Genomic DNA, 25,947 nt, shown 5'->3' with positions numbered 1-25,947 from the left:
ACACACACACACACACACGATAACATACGCACTATACATACACATGGATTTAGTACTGTAGATATGTGGTAGTGGTGGAGTAGGGGCCTGGGGGCACACAGTGTGTTGTGAATGTATTGTAATGTTTTTAAACTTGTATAAACTGCCTTAAATTTGCTGGGTCCCATGAAGAGTGGCTGTTGCTTTGGCAGCAGCTAATGGCGATCCATAATAAAAAACAAATACATCTAGGTTTTTAATTTCACCTGTGATGTTAGTGCAGATCAAGGAGAGGAGATGAGTAGAGGAAGCCACTAGAGACTATTGAGACTGGGCCCTTGAGTGTTGTGTTGTGTCTACTGACAGGTCCCTCCTCTCCAGGGAAAGCTGCAGTACATGCGTGTGCTCAACGATCTTCCACCCTTTGGAGGCTTGCTGTTCCACACCGTCGGACTAGTAATGGCAACATTCTCTTATAAACATGCCCATATCTTATTCCCACATTAGATATATGAGTCCCACTCCTTTATGATGAATTTCTCTTATGTCAAGGTACAGCTCATGTTTATGTTTTCCTGTAGCCTTGTAGCATCCCAGGCCAGACATCCAAACGGATACTACATACATGTATATATATATATATATATATATATATATATACCACAGTACATATCACTTTGAAGAATGCATGTTTCTGAGTTAAGTTCTATGCTGTTGTTCTCTCTGTGTTGATAGAAGGTTTGATTGATTGATTGATTGACTGATTGATCCACAGGATGAGAAGCAGTCGGCCACTACGCTGCTGGTGGGTCCGCGGCACGGCATCGGTCATGTGATCGACCTAAAAAACAACCTGACCACGGTTCTGACAGAGTTCAGTCGTGTTGCTAAGATACAGCTGCACCGGGAGAACCAGGGCGTTGCCCGCGTAGAGGTGGCCATACAGGAGGCCAAGGTATGTGACAGATTGAACACATGTACAACTATAGATTTAGAAGGACATTATGAAGCTCAGGGTGGAACTCATTGCACCATACTAGTAGGCCATGGTACCAAACATAGATTTTCTCTGCACAGAAGAATTCCTTTCAAATTCAATTAAATCAAACCTGTGAGATTAACCAAGTTGAAGTAGCGGTATGGTCATTATATTAAATATACAGTAAAATGCTTTGTTGAAGCCTCCAAACTCATTTCCATCCCTGCTCCAACCTCTGTGTATGAAGATGTGTGTGTTTCGGAGGGGCTGAGATGAAGCCAATACATAGTGCATTCAGGAAGTATTCAGACCTCTTGACTTTTTACACATTTTGTTATGTTACAGCCTTATTCTAAAATGGACTAAATTGTTTTTTCCCCCCTCATCAATCTATACACAATACCCCATAATGACAAAGCAAAAACTGTTTTTTATAAATTTTAGCAAATTGCTACAAATAAAGAAAACTGAAGTATCACATTTCCATAAGTATTCAGACCCTTTACTCAGTACTTTGTTGTTGCACCTTTTGCAGCAATTACAGCCTCAAGTCTTCTTAGGTATGATGCTACAAGCTTGGCACACCGGTATTTGGGGAGTTTCTCCCATTCTTCTCTGCATATCTTCTCAATCTCTGTCAGGTTGGATGGGGGAGCGTCGCTGCACAGCTATTTTCAGGTCTCTCCAGAGTTGTTTGATCAGGTTCAAGTCCGGGCTCTGGCTGGGCCACTCAAGGACATTCAGAGACTTGTGTCGTGGAAATTCAGTACTGAGAGAGATTTGGTCATTTTTTCAAACAATCATCTTTATTTAATATCAATTAATTATTACAATAATGAGGCTGGTCGACCCTCCCACCCTTGAGTGTTGGACCGAGTAACCTAACCTTTACACAAATGCAGAGTACTATATATAGCTGACACTAACAATGCTCAGTCATGTTTGGTTTAACCCCCCCATGCAGACCAAGGAGCATCATAAGCCACTCTGGGTTCATAGCTGACACTAACCAGGCTCAGTCATGTTTGGTTTAACCCACCTCATGCAGACCAAGGAGCATCATAAGTCACTCTGGGTTCATCCTGTTGTTATCTGCACATGGGTTGTTGTCTTAACCACTTCCTGGCTTAGTTTCCCAGATGCAAGGATGATTTTGAGACAATGAGGAATTGTTCTAAACTCATCCTGGCTATCTCTATCTCTGTTACACCCACCACATCGTGTCTACGTAATGCAGTCTTTAACTAATTTGTCAGCTCAAGTCATCTCTGGTGAACATAACGCCCAAATTAGCTGCAGGGAACTAGAGTGGAGCCCATGAAAACACAGAATTAAACAAAACAGAAATATCCTATTTGTTAACTATTATTCCTAACTATTAATATCAAACAAACCAGGTAAATATGTCATTTTCTATCACAGCCACTCCTGCCTTGTCTTGACTGTGTACTCAGGGTCATTGACCTGTTGGAAGGTGAACCTTCGCCCAAGTCTGAGATCCTGAGCACTCTGGAGTAGGTTTTCATCAAGGATCTCTCTGTACTTTGCTCCGTTCATCTTTCCCTCGATCCTGACTAGTCTCCTAGTTCCTGCCACTGATAAAAATCTGCACAGCATCATGCTGCCATCACCCTGCTTCACCATAGGGATGTTGCCAGGTTTCCTCCAGACGAGATGCTTGGCATTCAGACCAACGAGTTCAATCTTGGTTTCATTAGACTCTCATGTTTTGAGAGTCCTTTAAGGGCCTTTTGGTGAACTCCAAGTGGGCTGCCATGTCTGGCCACTCTACCAGAAAGGCCTGATTGGTGGAGTGCTGCAGAGATGGTTGTCCTTCTGGAAGAATCTCCCATCTCCACAGAGGAACTCTGGAGCTCTGTCAGAGTGACCATCTTGATCTCCGCCCTGACCAAGGCCCTTCTCCCCTGTTTACTCAGTTTTGACGTGCGGCCCACTCTAGGAAGATTCTTGGTGGTTCTAAACTTCTTCCATTTAAGACTGATGGAGGCCACTGTGTTCTTGGGGACCTTCAATGCTGCAGAAATGTTTGGTACCCTTCCCCAGATCTGTGCCACGACACAATCCTGTCTCGGAGCTCTATGGACAGTTCCTTCGACCTCATGGCATGGTTTTTGCTCTGACATGCACTGTCAACTGTGGGACCGTATGTCCAATCAATGTAATTTACCACAGGTGGACTCCAATCAAGTTGTAGAAACATCTCAAGGATCAATGGAAACAGGATGCACCTGAGCAAATGTTTGAGTCTCATAGCAAATGGTCTGAATACTGATGTAAATAAGGTATTTCTGTTTTTATTTTTTATACATTTGCAACAATTTCTAAAAACCTGTTTTCACATTATGGGGTATTGTGTGTAGATTGATGAGGAATACAAAATAATTTCATAATTTTTAGAATAAGGCTGTAGCGTAACAAAATATGGGAAAAGTCAACGGGGCCTGAATAATTTCCTAATGCACTGTACATCATTGGATAAAGCAGAAGACACATTTCCGTTTGACCTTGTGTACAATTGGACAATAAAGAAATCTACATCTAAAACGTCATTATCCCCTCCCACCCCTGCAGCCTCTGGTCCTGTTGATGGAGTGGCCTGATGCCAGTAACTTCGCCTGTCTCATCTCGGGCTACTACAAGCTGTTCGTGGATCCCAAACGAGCCATCTACTACCGGACACCTGGTCAGTCTTATATGATCAAGGCAGGTATGTTAGTAGTCACCTCCTTGAGTTATACTGCTGGTTAGGACTTGCAATGAAGCTGTATATTTACAATATCTGTTGATGTTTAAGAAATGGATCGGTAAGTCTAGTGTTTCGGGAGGTTGTTATAGAGATTCCATTATTATTAGCTTTCGATAAAACTGAAAATGTTTTTAATTTACTGTTAAAATCCTTTCCATACTCTTTGCTTTGGCTACATTTTCTATCAATAAAACTCAACATCCAAACTCAGTATCCAAAGGCACGTTGACTGAATATCAGTTTGCATCTCAAGGATTCCATTTACAGGTTTTAGTGTGTGTCTGCAAGTGTGAGGCATTGCATGTAAACCATTATACTGCAACCAACTCTACTCAATCCATCTGGACTGACACCTGCTTCTCCATAATGCATCTGTGCATCCGGACCTAAACCATATCAACAGCTACCAATCACCTCTGCTGTCACTCCTCCCATCTCCATACTGAGATCTCATCTTCATCGGACTATTCTCTCCCTCTTCCTTGCATAGGGGTAACATTTTGTGGTTTTTGCCTTGCTTTTTTTCTGTGAAATATATATGTAATATTCAAACATTCACAGCTCTGTTTCCATCTGCTGTGGTGGTGTGTCTGCATGAGAGGAAGGCCGCTACGTCCCATAACATCCCACCAGACTTACCTCCAACTCCAGTCTCCAGCATCCATCACTGAAAAAAATCCACCAGCCTTCGCCTCTATTTTCCCATAAGGACCCACTCCATCTTCCCATGCGATTCCTCACCTCTCAGCCTCTCAACTGCTCTGAAAATTCTGTCCGCAGATTACAGAGGTTCCCACCACACCCACCCGCGCTCCAGCACTACAGCTGTGTCCAGTGGGGACCGACGAGGGGACGAGAGGGAAAGACCCCATACGAGGGACCCAGGGTCCCAGTCTCAGAAGACAGCGACCGCCCCACTGCCCGCAGAGTCCCAACACCTGGGTCTATGCCACGTCCATCTCCGGGAGCAACAACAGCTGCAGGAGCTCCAAATGCAGGCAGAACCCGAGCTCGACGTCAACGAGAACTTCATTTCCCAAGAGGCACCAGGGCGGCCCCGTACCAAGTCTGACCCGACGCTGCAGAAAACAGAGACGATCGCCGGGAGGCCGGAAAGCCCCGTCCAGGAGAGCTCAGTGGCCTTCAGGAGCAGAGCCCAAACCATGGGGCAGTCCCAGCGAACTACACGGTTCTTCTGTGACTCCTGCAAGGCCAGGTTGAGGGCAGAGGGAGTGGCTGTGGCCTTGAACGGTGGACGCAGCAGCGCCTCATCAAAGCACTGCTCCAGCGCCTGTGCCTCCCGCGATGGAGGTGCAGTAGACCTGATGGCCCTGCCTCCCCCGGGGAATGAAGAGGAGGAGGAAGAAGAGGTGGAGGACGTAGGAAGAAAGCTGCAGCTGCCCCATCCGGCCATTGCTGCTCCTCCACCTGGGTTCAGGGACAACAGCTCAGACGAAGATGATGCCAAGAGAGGACGGAAGTCTCGACCAAACCCCGTCATCCGTCCCAGCCCTGCAACCGGGGCTGCAGTCAGCAAGAGCTCTGCCAAGGCTTCTTCCAAGGAAGTGGTACCGGCTCCAGAGGATGTCCCGGTGACGTTGATAGACAACGTGGCCACCAGGACAGTACGGGACCATGCCCAGGAGCTGGATGATGCTCTGGTGTCCACTCTGCAGGCCCTGGAGGCCCTAGCTGCATCAGAGGACTTCCCCCATCACCCACAACAGCCAGCTCAGACCACAGGTCAACATCCCGTGTCATGCTATATGGACTTCTTCTCATATAGAGAGTCGAATCTAACCACCAAGGGCTCCTTCATTGCTAATGGTTCATTTTAGGGCACAGTGACTACTCTGGGGCACTTTGAAATATTTTTATACACTGAGTGTACAAAACATTAGTATTGAGTTGCACCTTCTTTTACCCTCTACAGTTTGTCCGGGCATGGAAGTGTTGAAAGCTTTCCCTTAGGGATGCTGGCTCATGTTGACTCCAATGCTTCCCACAGTTGTACACACTGGAAACTGTTGAGCGTGAAAAACCCTGAAGCATTGCAGTTCTTGACACACACTCAAACCGGTGTGCTTGACACTGACACCTACTACCATATCCCATTCAAGGCACAAGGGGAGGAGAGGTTAAAGAAGGATTTTTAAGCCTTGAGACATGGATTGTGTATGTGTGTCATTCAGAGGGTGAATGGGTAAGACAAAATATTTAAGTGCCTTGAACGGGATATGGTAGTAGGTGTCAGTGTCAAGCACACCGGTTTGAGTGTGTGTCAAGAACTGCAATGCTGCAGGGTTTTTCACGCACAACAGTTTCCCGTGTGTACAACTGTGGGAAGCATTGGAGTGGGCTAGTATCCCTGTGGAACACTTTAGACAACTTGTTGAGTCCTGATGAATTGGGGCTGGCTTGACATCATAATTCAAGTTCAAAGCGTTAACATCCCAAAACAGGGACAAAAAGACTATGTTTTGACGTGTTGTTTTACAGCACACTGCTTGATACTGAACATAGTCTCTTGTGTTGTATCTTTTGATAGCGAGAGAAACACAAGAGTTCACTCAGTCTTGATTAAAATTCAGTTTGAAGCAAAACAAGGTTTTGCTCACAGACGGTTAGCAGAGCTTTAAAAGAAACATCAAGAGATTTTTACAAGTGTAAGTATTTAGAAACAGTGTATTTGATGTGCCATCTTTCAGAAATCAATGACTGTTTTCCATCTGTCTGTGATATTGTATGACGTCCGTGTGACCCTGATAGTGTCTTGTGTTTCTTTCTTTCCATAGGGTTGATTGTGTTGGCAGCCATTACGCCTGAGTCATCGCTAGACTCAGGGCACGAGACCAACTCCTCTGAGCTGACAGACGTCTCAGAGATGGTGTCGGCCATGAAGCAGCACCAGAACCAGGCCTACCTGTTGGCCCACCATATCAACAAGGAGCGTATCTTCAGTCGCAGAGACTTCCCCTTGGCCATACCAGGCTGCACCACCCAGACTATTGGAGGCGGTGCGTTCTCCATGGGTCAGATCCGCGGCGGCTGCCCCTCGAAACCAGTGATCCTCAGTAAGACTGTTCCCCTAAAGCTTAGCCCTGGTCAGGAGACTGCCAGTCCAGGTCTCAGCACAGTGGAGCAGGGGAGTGACGTTACCCAAGAACCAACGCAGAGTGAGCCGAGTGAAGGCAAGAAGGCAAAACCAGAGCCCACCAAAGTGTGCTCCCCAGACCGCCCTGCGATGTCACCTGAGGAGCTGAAAGTCTCCAATCCAGGGCAGGCACCTAAGGTCAGCAAAGATCAAAGGTCACCCGGTACTGCTGTGGGCAAACTAAGCCCGAATTTCTCTGTGGGCGTCAAGGGGAAGAAGTCTGCGCCTCTGAGCCCGGCCACTACCAACAAAGCCTTACCCATTATCTTGCCTGTGGACAGAACTGCCTCCGCCAAGATTTGCCCCACAAACATGTGCCAAGATGCCGAGACTGCCTCTAGCAAGACCATCAAGCCTTCAAGCTCAAAAGACCTCTTGCCAATTGATGACCTGTTCTGCACATGCCCAGTTAGAGAACCCGGGCCACAGCTAAGACTGAAGGATCCACATACCCAGAAGGTGGTGGTGTTCCACTCCTCTTCCCCTACAGATGATGAGCGTCTTTGTGCCAAAGGCCTCCAACTGGCCAGTAGCAAAGAGAGCACAGTGAGAGCAGCAGGAGGAGCAGGAGCAGACCCCATCTTGGCCAAGCCCAGACCCCAGGCCCCAACCAAGTACTCCCAGTCCCCACACATGCCTGTGAAAGCTGAGAGGAAGGAAGCAGCTGAGGCCAAGGCAGAGAGGTCCCAGGGTAAAGCTCAAGCTGAGCCACATAAATGCCCCCCGAAGACATTCCCTCTCCTGGGAGACCCCACACACCCTACCTGCTCTGTGGACAAGGTCTCTACTCTCTCCTCTGCTGACAGCAAGAACCAGGGTGGCGGTAAAGGGAAGGCCCAGCGTAGCGCTCCCTTCCTAAGTATCAAGAACCTTCTGTCGGCCACGTTCCCAGCTCGGATTCGCAGGGAGACTGATGAGCGCCGAGCTCAGCTCCAGAAGGTCCGGCAGTATGAGTTAGAGTTTCTGGAAGAACTTCTGAAGCCCAAGTCATCTGGGGGCGAGTACCTACCCCAGGGGTCCTCGCCAGTCCCCTCAGGCACCCCATGTGCTTGCCAGCTCCTTACAAGTCCTGTGCTAAAAGCCCCTGGAATCTCCAGAGAGCAACGCCGCAGCTGCGACTGCAAGAGGATGTGCAGAGGCATCCGATTGCCCGATACGCCGGTCGGCTCAATTGCAGAGACACAGCAGCATAGAGGTAGAGAGAGACCCCTCTCCAAGACCCCTCCAGCGACCTCCAAAACCCCTCACCCCCAGGGAGCTCAGAGGAGACCTCAGACCTTAGAGATCAAGACCACCCGAATCCGCTCGACCAGTCTGGAGTCACGGGAACCCAGGGGGGAGCAGGCTTCCTGCTTGCCCACCTGCACCTCTCGCACACCAGACTGCATGGGCGCTCCGCAGTACAAGAAGCTCCAGAGGCGGTATAGCATCGGAGAGGTGGACAATGCTGAAGGCACCCAGCTGTACACCGAGATAAAACCCAAAGCCAAGAACCTGGAGAAGGAAATGGAGCGAGTGAGGGCCGCAGGGCTGAGGCTTCCGACAACCGTGGAGCCCGTTCACAATCAAACTCACACGACTGCTGCAGAGGCAAAGGGGAAGAAAGGAGTGTTCTTCATCCAGGGAGAAGAGCTGCTGAGGGAGAGCAGAGAGGGAGCGCCGACGGAGATGCTGCTGGGGCTGCCTAGCGAGGACGGTGACGACAGGGAAAAGTGCTGCTCTTTCTGTTTCTGCTACAGGAAGTGTGAAGCGGCGGACGAGAGCAGCGAGAAAGAAGAGCTGTCCTACTCCACCACCCTCCAGGTCCTGCCCGGGATGCAGCTGGGCTCTCAGACCTTGCCCATTGTCAGCAAAACGCTCCAGGTTCTCCACGCTGAGGGCTGCAGCGGGGAGGAGGAGGAAGTAGAGGAAGAAGAAGAGGAGCCGCAGACACAGGAGATCGACCTCCGGGCCTGCGGGACTCTGGAGGGGAGCCTGGAGAGGGTCGAATCCCTGCAAGGAAAGACGTTCAGCCTGCCGGACGGTTTCCTCAATGCCCAGCTGGATGCTAATGAGCTGCTAGCCATCCTGCGACAGTGCGCTAACATTCCCCAGGTGGATAACGAATCACGCCTACAGCCGTCCCGGATCGCCGAGTACAAGCAGGAGCTGGCAGTGCGCTTCAAAGAGTTCAGGGCGGCATGCAGGCGGGTGGCGAGCGTCGAGAAGAGCCCCACTCGCATGCTGAGCGTTGTTACGGCCAGCTTCCTGGTCCTCTGCGAACTGACTCAGACCTTCATCAAGCTGGTTAGAGGGGTGCGTTCAGAGGCCCAAAGGCTGCAGCTGCTGCGGAAGGTTGAAGAGGTTGCTATCAATTACACTTTGCTGTTGCGTGCAGCCGAGGAGGCGATGGGCCACTCCAGTAGTCTGCCTAACAAGAGCGTGAGTCCCCAAGTTACTACAACCTCCACTAACATGGGCTCCCTCTCTCGCCCAATCAAAACCCTGCCTACCCAGTAGAGACAAAGAATGGGGAAGTTAGTAAATAATCATATATGACAGTTGGGAGTGTGGGTGGCTGGGTCCACACTCTCAATGTCCAATAGTTATTTATTGTTTACAGGACATGCAATGATCCATCCTCAGCAAAAATCGCAATGCAACTGCTCCATTCTGAGTTTCCAGGGGCTGTGGCAGTTGCAGCCTAGAGTGGCCCTGTGGTGTTCTAGCATAAGAGACAGACGCCTGGGCACCGCTATACAAAAGGTGCAAGGACCTACACCTCTGAAATGCTGTGTGAAAACAGGGCTAACCACTCCTCCATGTCAACTCTCACATTACAGAGGTCTGTCTCATTATATTCTATGTATTTGAGTTGTATCATTTTAGCAAAGTATATCTTTTTGTGGAGAATAAAAATAATGAAAATAATATATTAAATGATATTGAGTATAACAAATATAAAGAGTAATACATCTACAATAAATGTGCTCTGGGCAAAAATACAGCAGAGAAAATGTCAAAGTAGCGAATTCTGTGAATTAGGTAGTCCAAAGCCTGGGTTAGTAGTTGACGTGTTTGTTTGTTCAATTGTCTAACTGTTGTGACACAATAAGTTCTGTTGGTCATCTGGACAATGCCATGACCTGCACCTCAACAATATCACATACATCACATTCAGAATGTTGTACCTCCTGTGAGATTGGAAAATCCACACATTTGAATTGGGTTGATATAAAATAAACATGAGACCCATTTACTCACCTATAGAATAAAACCACTGGTATGTAACACCTAGTGTGGGCAGATATAACAGAAACGCTAACTCACTAGTGGCTAACCAATCAGCTGGGTAGGATCAATGTTCTCCATGAAGGAAATGAAGGCAGCCACGCTCTGCAGTATTTAGTGTAGTCAACCTCACGTTGCTGTCTTGGTTAGAGACACACACACAATACTCACACACGACAATCACAATCCACACTAAACCGGCACATCAACACTTGTAAATGAGAGATCCACTTTAGCAAGCTTAGCCTTTGAATTTTGCACAACCTTCAGCATTTGCTCCTGTTCACACATGATCTACGTTCAGGTTTTGTTTACATTCAGACTACTGAACACTGCTCTAGAAAACAAACTCCTCATACATCTTCCATTTTATAAACTATTTCATCTTAGAAAAGATTCAAGTTGCTATATTCTTCTCTACAATAATTTTACAGGATTCCGTGTCACAAACAATTCAATGGGGTTATACTTTTTGCTCTCTATATGTGCTGTTATCCTTTGTGCAATACAGGAGATATATATAAATCACTAACACACAAAGTAGTTTTCTATGTATTTTAATAAAACTGACACCTGTGTTTTCTGTCTGAAAACGTCTTTCTGTCTCCTCCTGTTGTCAACCCACAGAGATCGAAACAGCCTACAGCTAACCTCAACAGAAACTTTTCAGACTCTGTCCATAACTGTTATACTCTGACAGGATACTATCCATACCAGGCCACATGAATTCTTTCACTGCACTACTGTCTTGCATGTTTCCCCAATTCTACCTTTGTTCTTAGAGTTAGAAGAAGCCGAAACGGTCCCGTTACCAGTGGTGTTGGCAGATTCCGTGTTACTACTAGTTTTATGAAGTGAGAAAGAAAGAATATACACCCACAAAATATATGAGGAGGCTACTTACTGCAGTAATGTTTTGCAATGGACATTCTTTATGCAGAGTTGTGTTGTTCTACACTCAAGATGTAAATATTGTAAAACAGTTGGAATATTTGTGAGCCTGGAAAACACTTTTAAATTACTAACTGACGTGTGAAGATTGGTTCCGAATTCTTCAGCGTTTTGTAAAAAAAAGAGAAAACATGTCTGTAGCGTATAATTTATAGTAGTTATGTTCCATAGACAACTAATAGCGAAAACTTATATTTTAAGACTATATAATGAGTATAAAGCATGGGACATGTTTATTTTTATAAAAACAAAACATTCTCTCATCATGACCACCTGGAAATGTTTTCAAAATTTAGTTTTTGACATAATGATAATATACAAATATAGTGTGTGGTTGTCATTGTTGAGTTGCGTTGCGTTGCGTTGTTGCCATATTGTGAATGTGTCTCTGTTTCATAACATAATGGACCTTTGTTCCATAACATAATGGACCTTTGTTCCATAACATAATGGACCTATGTTCCATAACATAATGGACCTTTGTTCCATAACATAATGGACCTTTGTTCCATAACATAATGGACCTATGTTCCATAACATAATGGACCTTTGTTTCATGGCCTATTCCATTGTGTTTGTTTGCACTTATTTATTTACTTAGTATTTATTTGTCAATAATCTTGTCTTCACTGTGTTCTTCTGTCTGTACAGCCTGTCTCATGTTTTACGAGCAATAAAGTGGTTTGAAGTTATAATCTTCCATTTAGAAATGTCACATTTACATTTGGTGTAGATTGAAATGTGTGTTTTGATACATTCAAGTTATTCGGGCCTCATCTGACATTCACTTCCAAATGAATATGAAATAGATTTACTTAAGATTTCCTTCCTTACGGAGCATTGGGCAGAGGTAGCCTATCCTTCTACTCCATGTTGTCCTTCTCCAAACTTCTGGCCTAGATTACTGTGGCCTCTATTGTCGGGCTGCATTCAGAGAAAATGTTGCTCAGTCACTAAGCATATCACTCCAAAAGCTTGAAGGCTATTTTATGTCAACCCAAACTTCACTCATTACCAACACATTACTGCAGAGAACATAAACATAAAATTAGCAATGTAGACATAATCTCTGCAGTGGCGCTAAACCTCTGCATAGGCTGCTCTTTAGCCCTACTCAGGATATTTGGCCATACTCAGGATATTTAGCCCTTGCTCAGGATATTTGGCCATACTCTGGATATTTAGCCCTACTCGGGATATTTGGCCATACTCAGGATATTTAGCCATACTCAGGATATTTAGCCATACTCAGGATATTTAGCCCTGCTCAGGATATTTGGCCATACTCGGGATATGTAGCCATACTCAGGATATTTAGCCATACTCAGGATATTTAGCCATACTCAGGATATTTAGCCCTGCTCAGGATATTTAGCCCTACTCAGGATATTTGGCCATACTCAGGATATTTAGCCATACTCAGGATATTTAGCCATACTCAGGATATTTAGCCCTACTCAATATATTTAGCCATACTCAGGATATTTAGCCCTACTCAATATATTTGGCCATACTCAGGATATTTAGCCATACTCAGGATATTTGGCCCTACTCAGGATATTTGGCCATACTCAGGATATTTAGCCATACTCAGGATATTTAGCCACACTCGGGATATTTGGCCATACTCAGGATATTTAGCCACACTCGGGATATTTGGCCATACTCAGGATATTTAGCCCTACTCAATATATTTAGCCATACTCAGGATATTTAGCCCTACTCAATATATTTGGCCATACTCAGGATATTTAGCCATACTCAGGATATTTAGCCACACTCGGGATATTTGGCCATACTTAGGATATTTGGCCACACTCAGGATATTTTCGACTAACCTTTACTTGGCCATACTTTCTTCATTCTTGTCTAAAAACATTTGTGTGCAATTTCAAGTGTTACTCCAAAACACCTGAGAATATTCAGAAAATATGAAATCCTCCGTTTCAGCCATTACTATGAGCCGTCCTCCCCTTTTAAACGTCTTCATCACAGCTGCAGCCAACAGTATTTTTCAGTGTAACAGCACCTTTCTGGCAGCCCTCTTCCATTACACACAGGTGTTAGTAGTATGCTTGAAAGCTAATTAGCACATGTGATCCTTCTGTCTTCCGCAAACACTCTCTGTAACATGGAGATATGGCCGTTGGGAACCCTAACCCTATCAAGGTGTATCAATTGAACCTTTTGAAAATGATTTCTCGCTGATATGAAGGATAAGGTCCTTATGCTTCCAAAACCGTACGGTAAGCGATGCGTATTCATTTCTTAAAAGTCTAAACCATGAGGGGGGGTTCAGAGCTGAAATACGGATTTTTTTCCCCAGAAGAATATACCATGGATCATTTATTTGATTTTGAATTTTAGGACGCATTTAGGTATCCCCCCCAAAAATATGTAAAAACAAATATTTGATAAAATATTGAATTTGGCCTTTTGAAACACATTGAATAACACATTCATAAATCATAAGGAATTAGGTTTTGAAGTGTCTGTCCTATTTCTGGGAGTTATAAGATAGCACATATAATATCTAAATATATATTTTTTAGCAGATTTAACCCCTTATATTTGTTGGCACAAAACTACCTCCATTCTTCCATTCATTTATATGGGTTACCTTCAGACCAGTCCTGTGAGACTTGTAGGGAGAACACCATCATGTTTGTGAGCGTCTCCCCTTTCTACAGTGGGGTCATATTAGTTTGCAGCCCAAATGTTTCGGACACTACAGACAAAAGTTGGCACATCAGCATTACCAACTTCAGACGAGTCATGTGTAGATTGTTATGGTTCGCAGAGCAAATTGGAGAACACCTTTGTGTTCGTGAGAGTCTCCCCTTTCTATAGAGTGGTCATGATACAGATGTTTTTGTGAGAAGACCGACTTTCGGGACGTCTCCTGATCTGACAAACAAAGCTGTAGCTCTGCCACTTTCCATCGCAGATGCGGAAGGGCGACAAAGGTGGATGTGTTGGATTGAGAAACAGCCCATGAAAAAAAAATATATATACATTTTTGTATGATGTTACTTAGATTGATGCACCGGTGTGGGTTTTAATGTTCAGACCGATCGTCACGGCTCCTAATAAAACTCGCCCGACAGAAGACATCTTCGTCCAATGACTCTTACAGTATGTTTCGACAAGAAGCGGTGTCTCCGCTTGACAACGTTTTGCTCCAAAAGAGTGGCCGCTTCGTGGGTGTGGGCGTGAACCTATGGAGTAAGTAAATACGTTTTGAAAATGTAAAAACATGATGTAGTATTAGTTAGCTAGCTAGCAGGCCACTGTGTGTTGGCTGCTTGTTAGCCAGCTAGCTAGTCAACTTGACTTACTATAGGACAGGTTGTGGGATGACATTATGAAAATATTCTCCAGTTCTAGTCCCTAGAGAGGAAAACTATGCAGACAGACAGAGAGATAATAGTCAGGGCTGTCTAACTGTAATAAGATGAAGCCTGTTTCTTTGTGATGTCTGTCCTCAGATATGGAGAACTACAAAAGCCTGTCTGCAGATGAAGAGGTCCCAGTCCGCAAGAGATTGCTGGCACATTCTTGACCTCGTATTTTTCAGAGTTCCCAGTAATCTTGAACGTGGCACTAGTGATGGGCATTCCGAATCTTTTTGAGCCAGGTCATTTGGCTTCATTCAAATAAATGAGCTGTTCATTTGAACAGTATCACACTCCTTACGGACAAAGTTTGTCCGTAAGGAGTGTGATGCTGCTGTGGGTGGTAGGGAGTTGGTGGCAGCTCGCTTGTCCTCCAGGGCGGACGCAAGGTTTTTAAGGACTTGGTTGTGATGCCAAGTGTAGCGTCCTTGGGTGAGGCTTGTTTTACACCCTGTGAGAATGTGCCTGAGGTTGGCTGGCATGGAACAGAGGGCACAGTCCGGATCTTCACCATACCATTGGTGAAGATTAACTGGTGTTGGAAGGACGTCATATGTTGCTCTGATGGAAAAGCTCAACCGCCTCGCTTCCATGGCCCACAGATCCTTCCAGCTGATCTTGAAAATGAATGGGGGTGGAACTTTGTCTGGTGAATTCGGAAGTGGTGGAAACCCTACTTTATGAGGATTGTAATGGAACTGAGAGTCATGATCAAGGGCTAGCGACACCAGTCGCATTAGCGTGTCACGTTACAATGCATTATATGCAACCTACCAGCCAAAGCTGGGTAATTGTAAACCTAAATTGTCGTTATAAACTTATCAACAACACATGCATTACCTTCAATCAATAGATAGTCATGTAAGGATAATCGATTATCCGCAAATAAATCATCATCCTCAGTGCAGGAGCAATATAATGAGAGACTCATTCTGGTCCGCACTCGTTTTTTCAGTGCGTATCTATTACTTTTGCAGGCCATCTAATAATTTGTTCTGGTAAAAAATTTATTTGAACTCGCATTTCACTATCTGACATAATGGTAGGCAGCGTTTTAGGCTTTAAATTAGAGATGTACTATTTGTTCATGTGTTTTCCCATTTCTAAGCCTCACTGAACAAAGAGCCATTTGGGAGTCAAATGAACAGCTCATTTATTTGAATGAAGCCAAATGACCTGGCTCAAAAAGATTCGGAATGCCCATCACTAGTGCCGCGTTCAAGATTACTGGGAACTCTGAAAAATACGAGGTCAAATCATGAGGTCAGTGATCTCCAGGTCGGTTGGATAACCGTTCAAATTGATTTCTCCAAGTCGGAGCTTGTTTTTTCCCCCCCGAGTTCATAGTTGTTTTAAATGCACTGAAGTCAGAAGTCAGAGATTTCCGAGTTCCCAAATTCCCAGAAGATTTGAATGCGGCATTGTAGACTTAAGCAATAAGGCCCGAGGGGATTTGTGGTATATGGCCAATATACCATGGCTAAGGGCTTTTGCACAGCACAACACGGAGTGCCTGGACACAGCTCTTAGCAGTGGTACATTGGCCATATACCAAAAACCCCTGAGGCGCCTTATTGCTATTATAAACTGGTTACCAACGTAATTAGCACAGTGAAAATAAATAGTTTGCCGTACCCGTGGTATACTGTCTGATATACCATTGCTGTCAGCCAATAAGCATTCATTTTCACAGGATTCATGCATTCAACCAAACTGGAAGAGGAAGAGTGGCCAATTTCGGCAGAATATCTATCCTCTTTCAGCAGGTGGCGTTTTTCGTTGTTTCGCCCACCAAGCGAAGAGTTTTTGTATGAGGTCAATGAGTTTTGAATTTGGTCAACAACAAAAATGTATGGCTTATTTGCTACGTGAGGTCTATTCGATCGTAATGCGTAAGTTATGAGTACACTGCTATAAGTAGGACACGTGACATCCCAGAAACTTTGAGAAAAAAAACATTTATATCGGAGTTGTCTCTCGAGATGGCTATGCATATTCGTAGCGTCTCTCTCCATTGAATACACGCGGTTAACGTCAACAACACTCATCGAATATTCAACATAGGATTTAAACAATGCGATGTATCCACCAATCCAAAGAAACGATAAAAGGGAGCTAGACTGTCTGCCGTGCTGCTTTGTGGACAACGACTCTCGCGGAGAGATATGTAGTATCTTGTCAGAATATCTATTATCTTTGATTCAACAAAATCACGTGATGTGGACGGTGCGCGCCACCAGGAAGAAGGCCGGCGCACGCGTGAAGAAGGGAATGATGGTGGATAGGTTGGCAACGCATCACGCTTGATGATAGCTATCGATTTCCAACAGTTCACTAGAGCTAGTAGGTCGAACATCACTCAAAGGTACTTGCTGTTACTAGCACTGTAGCTAGTTCCCGTAGAACGACACCCTGGAACATAAAAAAATGCCGAACATTAAGATATTTAGCGGTAGCTCCCATCGGGAACTGTCTCACAAAATCGCCGATCGTCTTGGGATGGAACTCGGGAAGGTTGTGACCAAAAAATTCAGCAATCAAGAAACATGGTAAGTGTAAACTTTTAATGCATAAAAAGCTAATCTGTTTCAATCTTATGTTACAGAAAGATGAGTGAGAAACATTACGTTAGCGTGCTGCTTCTGACGCTGCCTCGCAAAGGTGCTTGGAACATGTAGTTTGTCATGCATCTCTTGAGGTTAATTTTGGCGCTCAGTTTGTCTTTAGGGCGAACTACACTTCCTCATACATTTCAACAAATATCTGGATATTGTGAGAGCGGACAACCCATACAGGTTATAACCATGATTGAGTGACACGTTTTTGTTAAAAACACACGTGAAACAATTGATGTAACATTGATGCAACAAGCGGGAGACTTCTCATTATGTGTTGTTCAGTACTTTGCTCATACCATAGTTATATTATATAGTTATATACTCAACTCTTCTCTTGTCACTGCACTTCTAAGGCCCCTAACCCTAAACACCTGTAGGCTGTGTTTTCTCATGATCATCTATCATCATTAGTGTCATGCTGTGTTAGCAGAGAGTGTTGTTTACCCTGTCCTCCCCTTCACTTTTCCTCTCCACTGGGCCCTAACAGTGTTGAGATCGGAGAGAGTGTGCGTGGAGAGGATGTCTACATCGTACAGAGCGGATGTGGGGAGATCAATGATAATCTGATGGAGCTGCTGATTATGATCAATGCGTGTAAGATCGCCTCGGCCTCCCGGGTCACAGCCGTCATCCCCTGCTTCCCCTACGCACGGCAGGACAAGAAGGACAAGGTGGGGGTGAGGGACAGACACCTAGTTACTTTGCTGTCACACCACCAACCATTATACCACGTCACCATTTCAATTCCGAAAGTAAACCAAATTCCAAATTTTCTTAATTGAAAAGCATTGTAATTTTAGTGTACTTCCTGAATTGAAATGGAATTGACCCCAACCCTACCATTATACCACATCACTACCTAGTGACCCGACCACCCATGTTGTTGCCACTGACTGCATGGACAGACTCCAGCAGGCAGCTACAGCAGATGGATGGGACTGGGAGCATGCCTGGGTTTAGATTGGCCATGTTGTTGCAGATGGATGGGACTGGGAGCTACAGCAGATGGATGGGACTGGGAGCATGCCTGGGTTTAGATTGGCCATGTTGTTGCAGATGGATGGGACTGGGAGCTACAGCAGATGGATGGGACTGGGAGCTACAGCAGATGGATGGGACTGGGAGCATGCCTGGGTTTAGATTGGCCATGTTGTTGCAGCTACAGCAGATGGATGGGACTGGGAGCATGCCTGGGTTTAGATTGGCCATGTTGTTGCAGATGGATGGGACTGGGAGCTACAGCAGATGGATGGGACTGGGAGCTACAGCAGATGGATGGGACTGGGAGCATGCCTGATTCTGATTGGATTTCTCACCATTTAGTTTTTGCCATCTCCACTGATTTAAGTTCAGCCCCTGTGTGAACTCTGAACCCAGTGAGCAGTCATTGTGGGATCTGTTTGTTGTAGTCACCTGCCTGCCTCCATTCCTCTGATTATTTACATCAGTGTGTGTTCTTGTCCTCCCAATATAATGTATTGCCATGTTCTATGTGTCTGTTCTATATACTGTACAAAACGGGAACAGTAGCACTTTTCTGTAGCAGGTAGTTTGAAGTTGTTTTTCATTGACTTGAAGTTGTACATGTGACTGTAGTTTAGAATAGCCTGTCTGTTGACTGTGTCGTTTAGGATAGCCTGTCTGTTGACTGTGTAGTTTAGAATAGCCTGTCTGTTGACTGTGTAGTTTAGAATAGCCTGTCTGTTGACTGTGTAGTTTAGAATAGCCTGTCTGTTGACTGTGTAGTTTAGAATAGCCTGTCTGTTGACTGTGTAGTTTAGAATAGCCTGTCTGTTGACTGTGTAGTTTAGAATAGCCTGTCTGTTGACTGTGTAGTTTAGAATAGCCTGTCTGTTGACTGTGTAGTTTAGAATAGCCTGTCTGTTGACTGTGTAGTTTAGAATAGCCTGTCTGTTGACTGTGTCGTTTAGAATAGCCTGTCTGTTGACTGTGTCGTTTAGAATAGCCTGTCTGTTGACTGTGTAGTTTAGAATAGCCTGTCTGTTGACTGTGTAGTTTAGAATAGCCTGTCTGTTGACTGTGTAGTTTAGAATAGCCTGTCTGTTGACTGTGTAGTTTAGAATAGCCTGTCTGTTGACTGTGTAGTTTAGAATAGCCTGTCTGTTGACTGTGTAGTTTAGAATAGCCTGTCTGTTGACTGTGTAGTTTAGAATAGCCTGTCTGTTGACTGTGTCGTTTAGAATAGCCTGTCTGTTGACTGTGTCGTTTAGGATAGCCTGTCTGCTGCCCCTTGTGGCTTAGGAACTTTTAAGATGGAAGACTCAGCTCATATCATGTGATGTGAGCACAGCAAATGAGATGTGTGTGTGTGTGTGTGTGTGTGTGTGTGTGTGTGTGTGTGTGTGTGTGTGTGTGTGTGTGTGTGTGTGTTCGCTTGCAGAGTCGGGCGCCCATCTCAGCCAAGCTGGTGGCTAACATGCTGTCTGTGTCTGGGGCTGACCACATCATCACTATGGACCTCCACGCCTCACAGATCCAGGTCAGGAGTAAGGAGGGCACTGGGGTCTGACAGTAGAGGTCAGAAGTAAGGAGGACACTGGGGTCTGACAGTAGAGGTTAGGAGCAGGGAGGACAGTAGGACACTGGGGTCTGACAGTAGAGGTTAGGAGCAGGGAAGACAGTAGGACACTGGGGTCTGACAGTAGAGGTTAGGAGCAGGGAGGACAGTAGGACACTGGGGTCTGACAGTAGAGGTTAGGAGCAGGGAGGACACTGGGGTCTGACAGTAGAGGTTAGGAGCAGGGAGGACAGTAGGACACTGGGGTCTGACAGTAGAGGTTAGGAGCAGGGAGGACACTGGGGTCTGACAGTAGAGGTTAGGAGCAGGGAGGACAGTAGGACACTGGGGTCTGACAGTAGAGGTTAGGGGCAGGGAGGACACTGGGGTCTGACAGTAGAGGTTAAGAGCAGGGAGGACACTGGGGTCTGACAGTAGAGGTTAGGATAAGGGAGGACAGTAGGACACTGGGGTCTGACAGTAGAGGTTAGGAGCAGGGAGGACAGTAGGACACTGGGGTCTGACAGTAGAGGTTAGGAGCAGGGAGGACAGTAGGACACTGGGGTCTGACAGTAGAGGTTCAACCAGTCCGGATAAAGAGATACACTGAGTCCGTCAGATGTAAATTCTTCTTTTTCGTCCCCCAATCCAACAGACAACACAATCAGCTAACACACACCACACATGGAGTTCTATAGGGGTTAAGTGACTGGCTCAAGGGCACAGTGACTAGAGATGGTTCCTGGGATGTGAAACCGCTAGATGGCAGCCTCTGACTCCTGTCTGTGTGTGTCTGGTATCTCCAGGGTTTCTTCGACATCCCAGTGGATAACCTGTATGCTGAGCCTGCTGTACTGAAGTGGATCAAGGAGAACATCGCAGAGTGGAAGACCTGCACCATCGTCTCTCCAGACGCAGGGGGAGCCAAGAGGTGAGGCAGGACAGAGTGGTCAGAGGGATTTTGGCCAAAATATGAAATGTGATAGATTTAGGGGGAAGAAAGAGAGGAGACGGAGGGGGGAGAAAGAGAGGGGAGACGGAGGGGGGGGGGGGGGGGGGGGGGGGAGACGGAGGGCGGGAAAGAGAGGGGAGACGGAGGGGGGGAAAGAGGGGGGAGAAAGGGAGGGGGGGAAAGAGGGGGGAGAAAGGGAGGGGGGAGAAAGAGAGGGGGGAGAAAGAGAGGGGGGACGGAGGGGGAAGAAAGAGAGGGGGTGCGGAGGACTGAGAAAGAGAGGGGAGACGGGGGGAAGAAAGAGAGAGGGGTATGGGAACCACTGTCCACGCTAGACGACTGCTTTAAGAACTTTAACTTCCTCTCTTTTTTTACCTTAGGTGGTTTTACCCTTGAACCATATCTTTCTTTAACTCGGCCTTATCTGTGGTGAAATGGACTTTAGATTCACACGTTTGTGTGTCTAACTGCTCCTTCACACAAACAAATCTTTACGCGATAACAATGGACCGACTTGGTGACTGTTGTACCTCTGTGACTTGGCTTCCTCTTAACACTGTGTTCTGTGTGACAGAGTGACGTCCATAGCAGACAGACTCAACGTGGACTTTGCTCTGATTCACAAAGAGAGAAAGAGGGCCAACGAGGTGGATCGCATGGTGCTGGTCGGGGACGTCACGGACCGGGTAGCCATCTTGGTGGATGACATGGCAGACACCTGTGGTACTATCTGTCACGCGGCCGACAAGTAAGTGAAGTCTCACCTTACGACCTTGGCTAATCTTGACACATGTATCTATGCCCAAGCAATGGGTGTCTGGGCTGAATCTTACCTAAACTGCATCACTGATTTGATGTCAAGACATTCGTATTACAGAGCTGTGGAAATACCCACCACCATTTCACTTCTCATCCAAACGAGAGTCCTTGCAGCAAAAATCAGTGTATCCATACAGGTACATTTGCAGGTTCTATATTACCACACACAGTTTCTTAAGGAGATACTGTCCCTCCACCCTCAGGCTGATCTCAGCTGGTGCTACCAAGGTGTATGCCATCCTGACCCACGGTATCTTCTCTGGCCCGGCCATCTCCCGCATCAACAACGCCTGCTTCGAGGCCGTGGTCGTCACCAACACTATCCCTCAGGAGGAGAAGATGAAGACCTGTCCTAAGATACAGGTCAGGGGTCACAGCACTGTCCTTGGATATAGTTTAGGGGTCAAAGAACTGTCCTTGGATACAGGTCAGGGGTCACAGCACTGTCCTTGGATACAGGTCAGGGGTCACAGCACTGTCCTTGGATACAGGTCAGGGGTCACAGCACTGTCCTTGGATATAGGTCAGGGGTCACAGCACTGTCCTTGGATACAGGTCAGGGGTCACAGCACTGTCCTTGGATACAGGTCAGGGGTCACAGCACTGTCCTTGGATACAAGTCAGGGGTCACAGCACTGTCCTTGGATACAGGTCAGGGGTCACAGCACTGTCCTTGGATATAGGTTAGGGGTCTACGGTTGTATTACTGTCCTACGTTACAGGTCAGAGGTTATAACAGGGTCATTCACCTTAACATAAGTAGACTGTTATACTTTCCAATAATGTAATGGTAGTTTAAGCTGAAATTCTGTTGTTGCTACTCTGATGATGTTTAACATCTAAGACAACGGCAAGTAGTTTGAATTATCGTGTCACCTAAACAGTTTAAATTCTAAAATCATAAAAAATAGTTAACTCTATAAATGAGCGAAAAGCACAATGTTTCTGTTTATAAACGGTGAATAAGTCAGTCTGATGCGTATCTGGATGTTTCCTGAACGTAGTTTATTATGTGTTATTAATTATCCGTTTCTCCTCTAGGTGATTGACATCTCTATGATCCTGGCTGAGGCCATCCGCAGGACCCACAACGGGGAATCTGTCTCCTACCTCTTCAGCCACGTCCCCTTGTAACATCACACACACACACACACACACACTGAGTCACCTGGGGCACCGTTCAGGAGGACACAAATCAAATCAAAATCAAATCAAATGTATTTATATAGCCCTTCGTACATCAGCTGATATCTCAAAGTGCTGTACAGAAACCCAGCCTAAAACCCCAAACAGCAAGCAATGCAGGTGTAGAAGCACGGTGGCTAGGAAAAACTCCCTAGAATGCCAATACCTAGGAAGAAACCTAGAGAGGAACCAGGCTATGTGGGGTGGCCAGTCCTCTTCTGGCTGTGCCGGGTGGAGATTACAACCCCACAGAACATTCAGATAGAACAAACATGGCCATCTCTCATGCAGAATAGGGAATTTGGGGAACAGATATGATTGTCTTTTAGGTAGAATAAGGAATGTGGAGTCGGCTCTTCATTCCATTTCTATGCCCAGTATTCTGGAATGTTTCATCATTGAATAGAATCCAGCCCTAGTGTTCTGTTACACCAAACAGAGGAAGAGAGGGAATGTCCTATACAAACACCAGGGTTGGGCTCCATTCCATTTCAATACCAGTCAATTCAAGAAGTACACTGACATTCCAATTATCTTCAATGCTTTTGAATTAGGAAACTGGAATTGGATTTGGGATTAGGTTTACTTTCTGAATTGACTGAGATTGAAATGGAATTGACACCAGCCGAGGGAAACACAACCATTATATTAGCATCACTCTGCTGCTAATGCTAACAAACCATGTAATAATTACAATTAGTAGGATCAATTATTATTAATAACATGTTCATTTTGAGTCTCTCTCTCTCTCTCTCCCCTAAACAGTGATAGCATCCCAAATGGCACCCTTTTCCTACATATTGAGATTATTTTGACAAGTACCGTATGGGCCCTGGTCAAAAGTAGTGCACTGTATTGGGAGTAGGGTGCAATGTCTATCAGGGGGGGGGGGGGGTAAGCTTTGATTATTTATTTTAAGTAGGTGAACTCACACACACACACATACATACATACATACAGTGGGGCAAAAAAGTATTTAGTCAGACACCAATTGTGCAAGTTCTCCCACTTAAAAAGATGAGAGAGGCCTGTAATTTTCATCATAGGTACACTTCAACTATGACAGAAAAAATCCAGAAAATCACATTTGTAGGATTTTTTAAATTAATTTATTTGCAAATTATGGTGGAAAATAAGTATTTGGTCACCTACAAACAAGCAAGATTTCTGGCTCTCACAGACCTTCTTTAAGAGGCTCCTCTGTCCTCCACTCATTACCTGTTTGAACTTGTTATCAGTATAAAAGACACCTGTCCACAACCTCAAACCAGTCACACTCCAAACTCCACTATGTCCAAGACCAAAGAGCACCAGGCTGGGAAGACTGAATCTGCAATAGGTAAGCAGCAAGAACGGTGAGCAAAAATCCCAGAACCACACGGGGGGACCTAGTGAATGACCTGCAGAGAGCTGGGACCAAAGTAACAAAGCCTACCATGAGTAACACACTACGCTGCCAGGTACTCAAATCCTGCAGTGCCAGACGTGTCCCCCTGCTTAAGCCAGTACATGTCCAGGCCCGTCTGAAGTTTGCTAGAGAGCATTTGGATGATCCAGAAGAAGATTGGGAGAATGTCATATGGTCAGATGAAACCAAAATATAACTTCTTGGTAAAAACTCAACTCATCTTGTTTGGAGGACAAAGAATGCTGAGTTGCATCCAAAGAACACCATACCTACTGTGAAGCATGGGGGTGGAAACATCATGCTTTGGGGCTGTTTTTCTGCAAAGGGACCAGGACAACTGATTCGTGTAAAGGAAAGAATGAATGTGGCCATGTATCGTGACATTTTGAGTGAAAACCTCCTTCCATCAACAAGGGCATTGAAGATGAAACGTGGCTGGGTCTTTCAGCATGACAATGATCCCAAACACACCGCCCGGGCAACGAAGGAGTGGCTTCATAAGAAGCATTTCAAGGTCCTGGAGTGGCCTAGCCAGTCTCCAGATCTCAACCCCTCAGAAAATCTTTGGAGGGAGTTGAAAGTCCATGTTGCCCAGCAACAGCCCCAAAACATCACTGCTCTAGAGGAGATCTGCATGGAGGAATGGGCCAAAATACCAGCAACAGTGTGTGAAAACCTTGTGAAGACTTACAGAAAACATTTGACCTCTGTCATTGCCAACAAAGGGTATATAACAAAGTATTGAGAAACGTTTGTTATTGACCAAATACTTATTTTCCATCATAATTTGCTAATAAATTCATTAAAAATCCTACAATGTGATTTTCTGGATTTTTTTCCCCTCATTTTGTCTGTCATAGTTGAAGTTTACTTATGATGAAAATTACAGGCCTCTCTCATCTTTTTAAGTTGGAGAACTTGCACAATTGGTGGCTGACTAAATACTTTTTTGCCCCACTGTACATGCATACATACATGCATGTCTTTACCTAATGTGAAAATGCTCCTCCTCCTTCATAATACTGCTGTTACAGTACTTCTGCTATGCTACAAAAAAGAGGGTGAGATAGATGGTTGGATGTTGACTGACTACAGGTCAGTGGAGGCTGCTGATTGGAGAACAGCTCATAATAATGGCCAGAACAGTATCAAACACCTGGAGAACTCGTTGGATCTATTTGATACCATTTCACTTATTCCACTCCAGCCCTTACAATTAGCCCATCCTCCCCAATTAAGGTGCCACCAACCTCCTGTGCTTCAGGTATTTTATTATTTTGGTCATTTCATTTTATCAGTTTGAAAGACGAGGTCATAGTAAGTTAAGTGAATCAGAATGAGCTATAGTTTACAATGGCACTGATGTTCCTCTGGGTGATTCAACATAGTCTGTAGAGACTTAAGTCTTTAAAAAAAGGGGCAATCTAGGATTGGTACTTCTATTTTTGGACTTCTAAATTAATTATATATAGCTACTGAAGAATATAACATATAAATGCCTCTTACGTGACCTGCATCCCTAGCTCTCTCTAGGAATTTGAGAGTGGGTACACTCCTTCAACCCCATCCCTCAGCTGCTAAGCTAAACAAGTAGCAGGGTGACTGCCTCTCTTAAGACTATTGGGAATCATTCTTTCAGTGTGGGTGCAGAGGAGGCAGGTTTTGCTCCTCGAGGTTGTCGTTTTGAAGTTGTCTAGAAGCTGTTGGTTTTTAGCTGGAGGTCATAGCTCTGCAGGATGGAGCTTCCTAGAAAACGTAAGTCTTTATCTGCTATTTTACATATTTACTTCATTTTTTTTCAATAACATTTGTATAATAAACTCTCGAAAAAGTGGTATCTGTCTGACTTTTAACGTTTCATGTATGTGCTTATATTCTGTTTTAGCATAAGATGAATCAGTGCACCAAATATGTGATGGCTGAATGTGATCTTATTAAAGAGATGGTGAAAA

At 45.3% G+C, this 25,947-nt stretch overlaps 2 protein-coding genes across 4 annotated transcripts in view; both read left to right on the top strand.

Annotated features, from left to right (window-relative positions):
• The window catches only part of LOC109905915 (FERM and PDZ domain-containing protein 3-like), a 44,876-nt gene extending 34,130 nt beyond the window's left edge, over positions 1–10,746 (top strand). The window contains exons 9-13 of the mRNA XM_031791345.1: positions 346–435; positions 755–934; positions 3,551–3,686; positions 4,401–5,468; positions 6,521–10,746. Coding sequence (XP_031647205.1) covers positions 346–435; positions 755–934; positions 3,551–3,686; positions 4,401–5,468; positions 6,521–9,378 — 4,332 coding nt within the window. The 3' untranslated portion in view covers positions 9,379–10,746. The remainder of the gene's footprint in view (positions 1–345; positions 436–754; positions 935–3,550; positions 3,687–4,400; positions 5,469–6,520) is intronic.
• Positions 10,747–16,638: 5,892 nt separating this feature from the next.
• LOC109904958 (ribose-phosphate pyrophosphokinase 1-like) lies at positions 16,639–22,694 on the top strand. Of its 3 annotated transcripts, none has more exons than XM_031789671.1 (7): positions 16,639–17,044; positions 17,601–17,784; positions 19,515–19,613; positions 20,438–20,562; positions 21,158–21,331; positions 21,606–21,765; positions 22,444–22,694. In XM_031789671.1, exons 1-7 carry the CDS (start codon positions 16,923–16,925, stop codon positions 22,534–22,536), a joined length of 957 nt encoding a protein of 318 aa, XP_031645531.1. In that variant the 5' UTR covers positions 16,639–16,922; the 3' UTR covers positions 22,537–22,694. The 3 variants fall into 3 exon arrangements, with proteins under 3 accessions (XP_031645531.1, XP_031645530.1, XP_031645532.1); XM_031789670.1 differs by having other exon boundaries at positions 17,601–17,790; XM_031789672.1 differs by lacking the exon at positions 17,601–17,784 and having other exon boundaries at positions 16,950–17,044.
• The last annotated feature ends 3,253 nt before the right edge of the window (positions 22,695–25,947 follow it).

Source organism: Oncorhynchus kisutch, linkage group LG15 (genome assembly GCF_002021735.2).
Source record: "Oncorhynchus kisutch isolate 150728-3 linkage group LG15, Okis_V2, whole genome shotgun sequence".
NCBI classification, from domain to species: domain Eukaryota; kingdom Metazoa; phylum Chordata; class Actinopteri; order Salmoniformes; family Salmonidae; genus Oncorhynchus; species Oncorhynchus kisutch.
The sequence above is the reverse complement of the archived record's forward strand: the minus strand, read 5'-3'. Positions and strand labels throughout refer to the sequence as shown.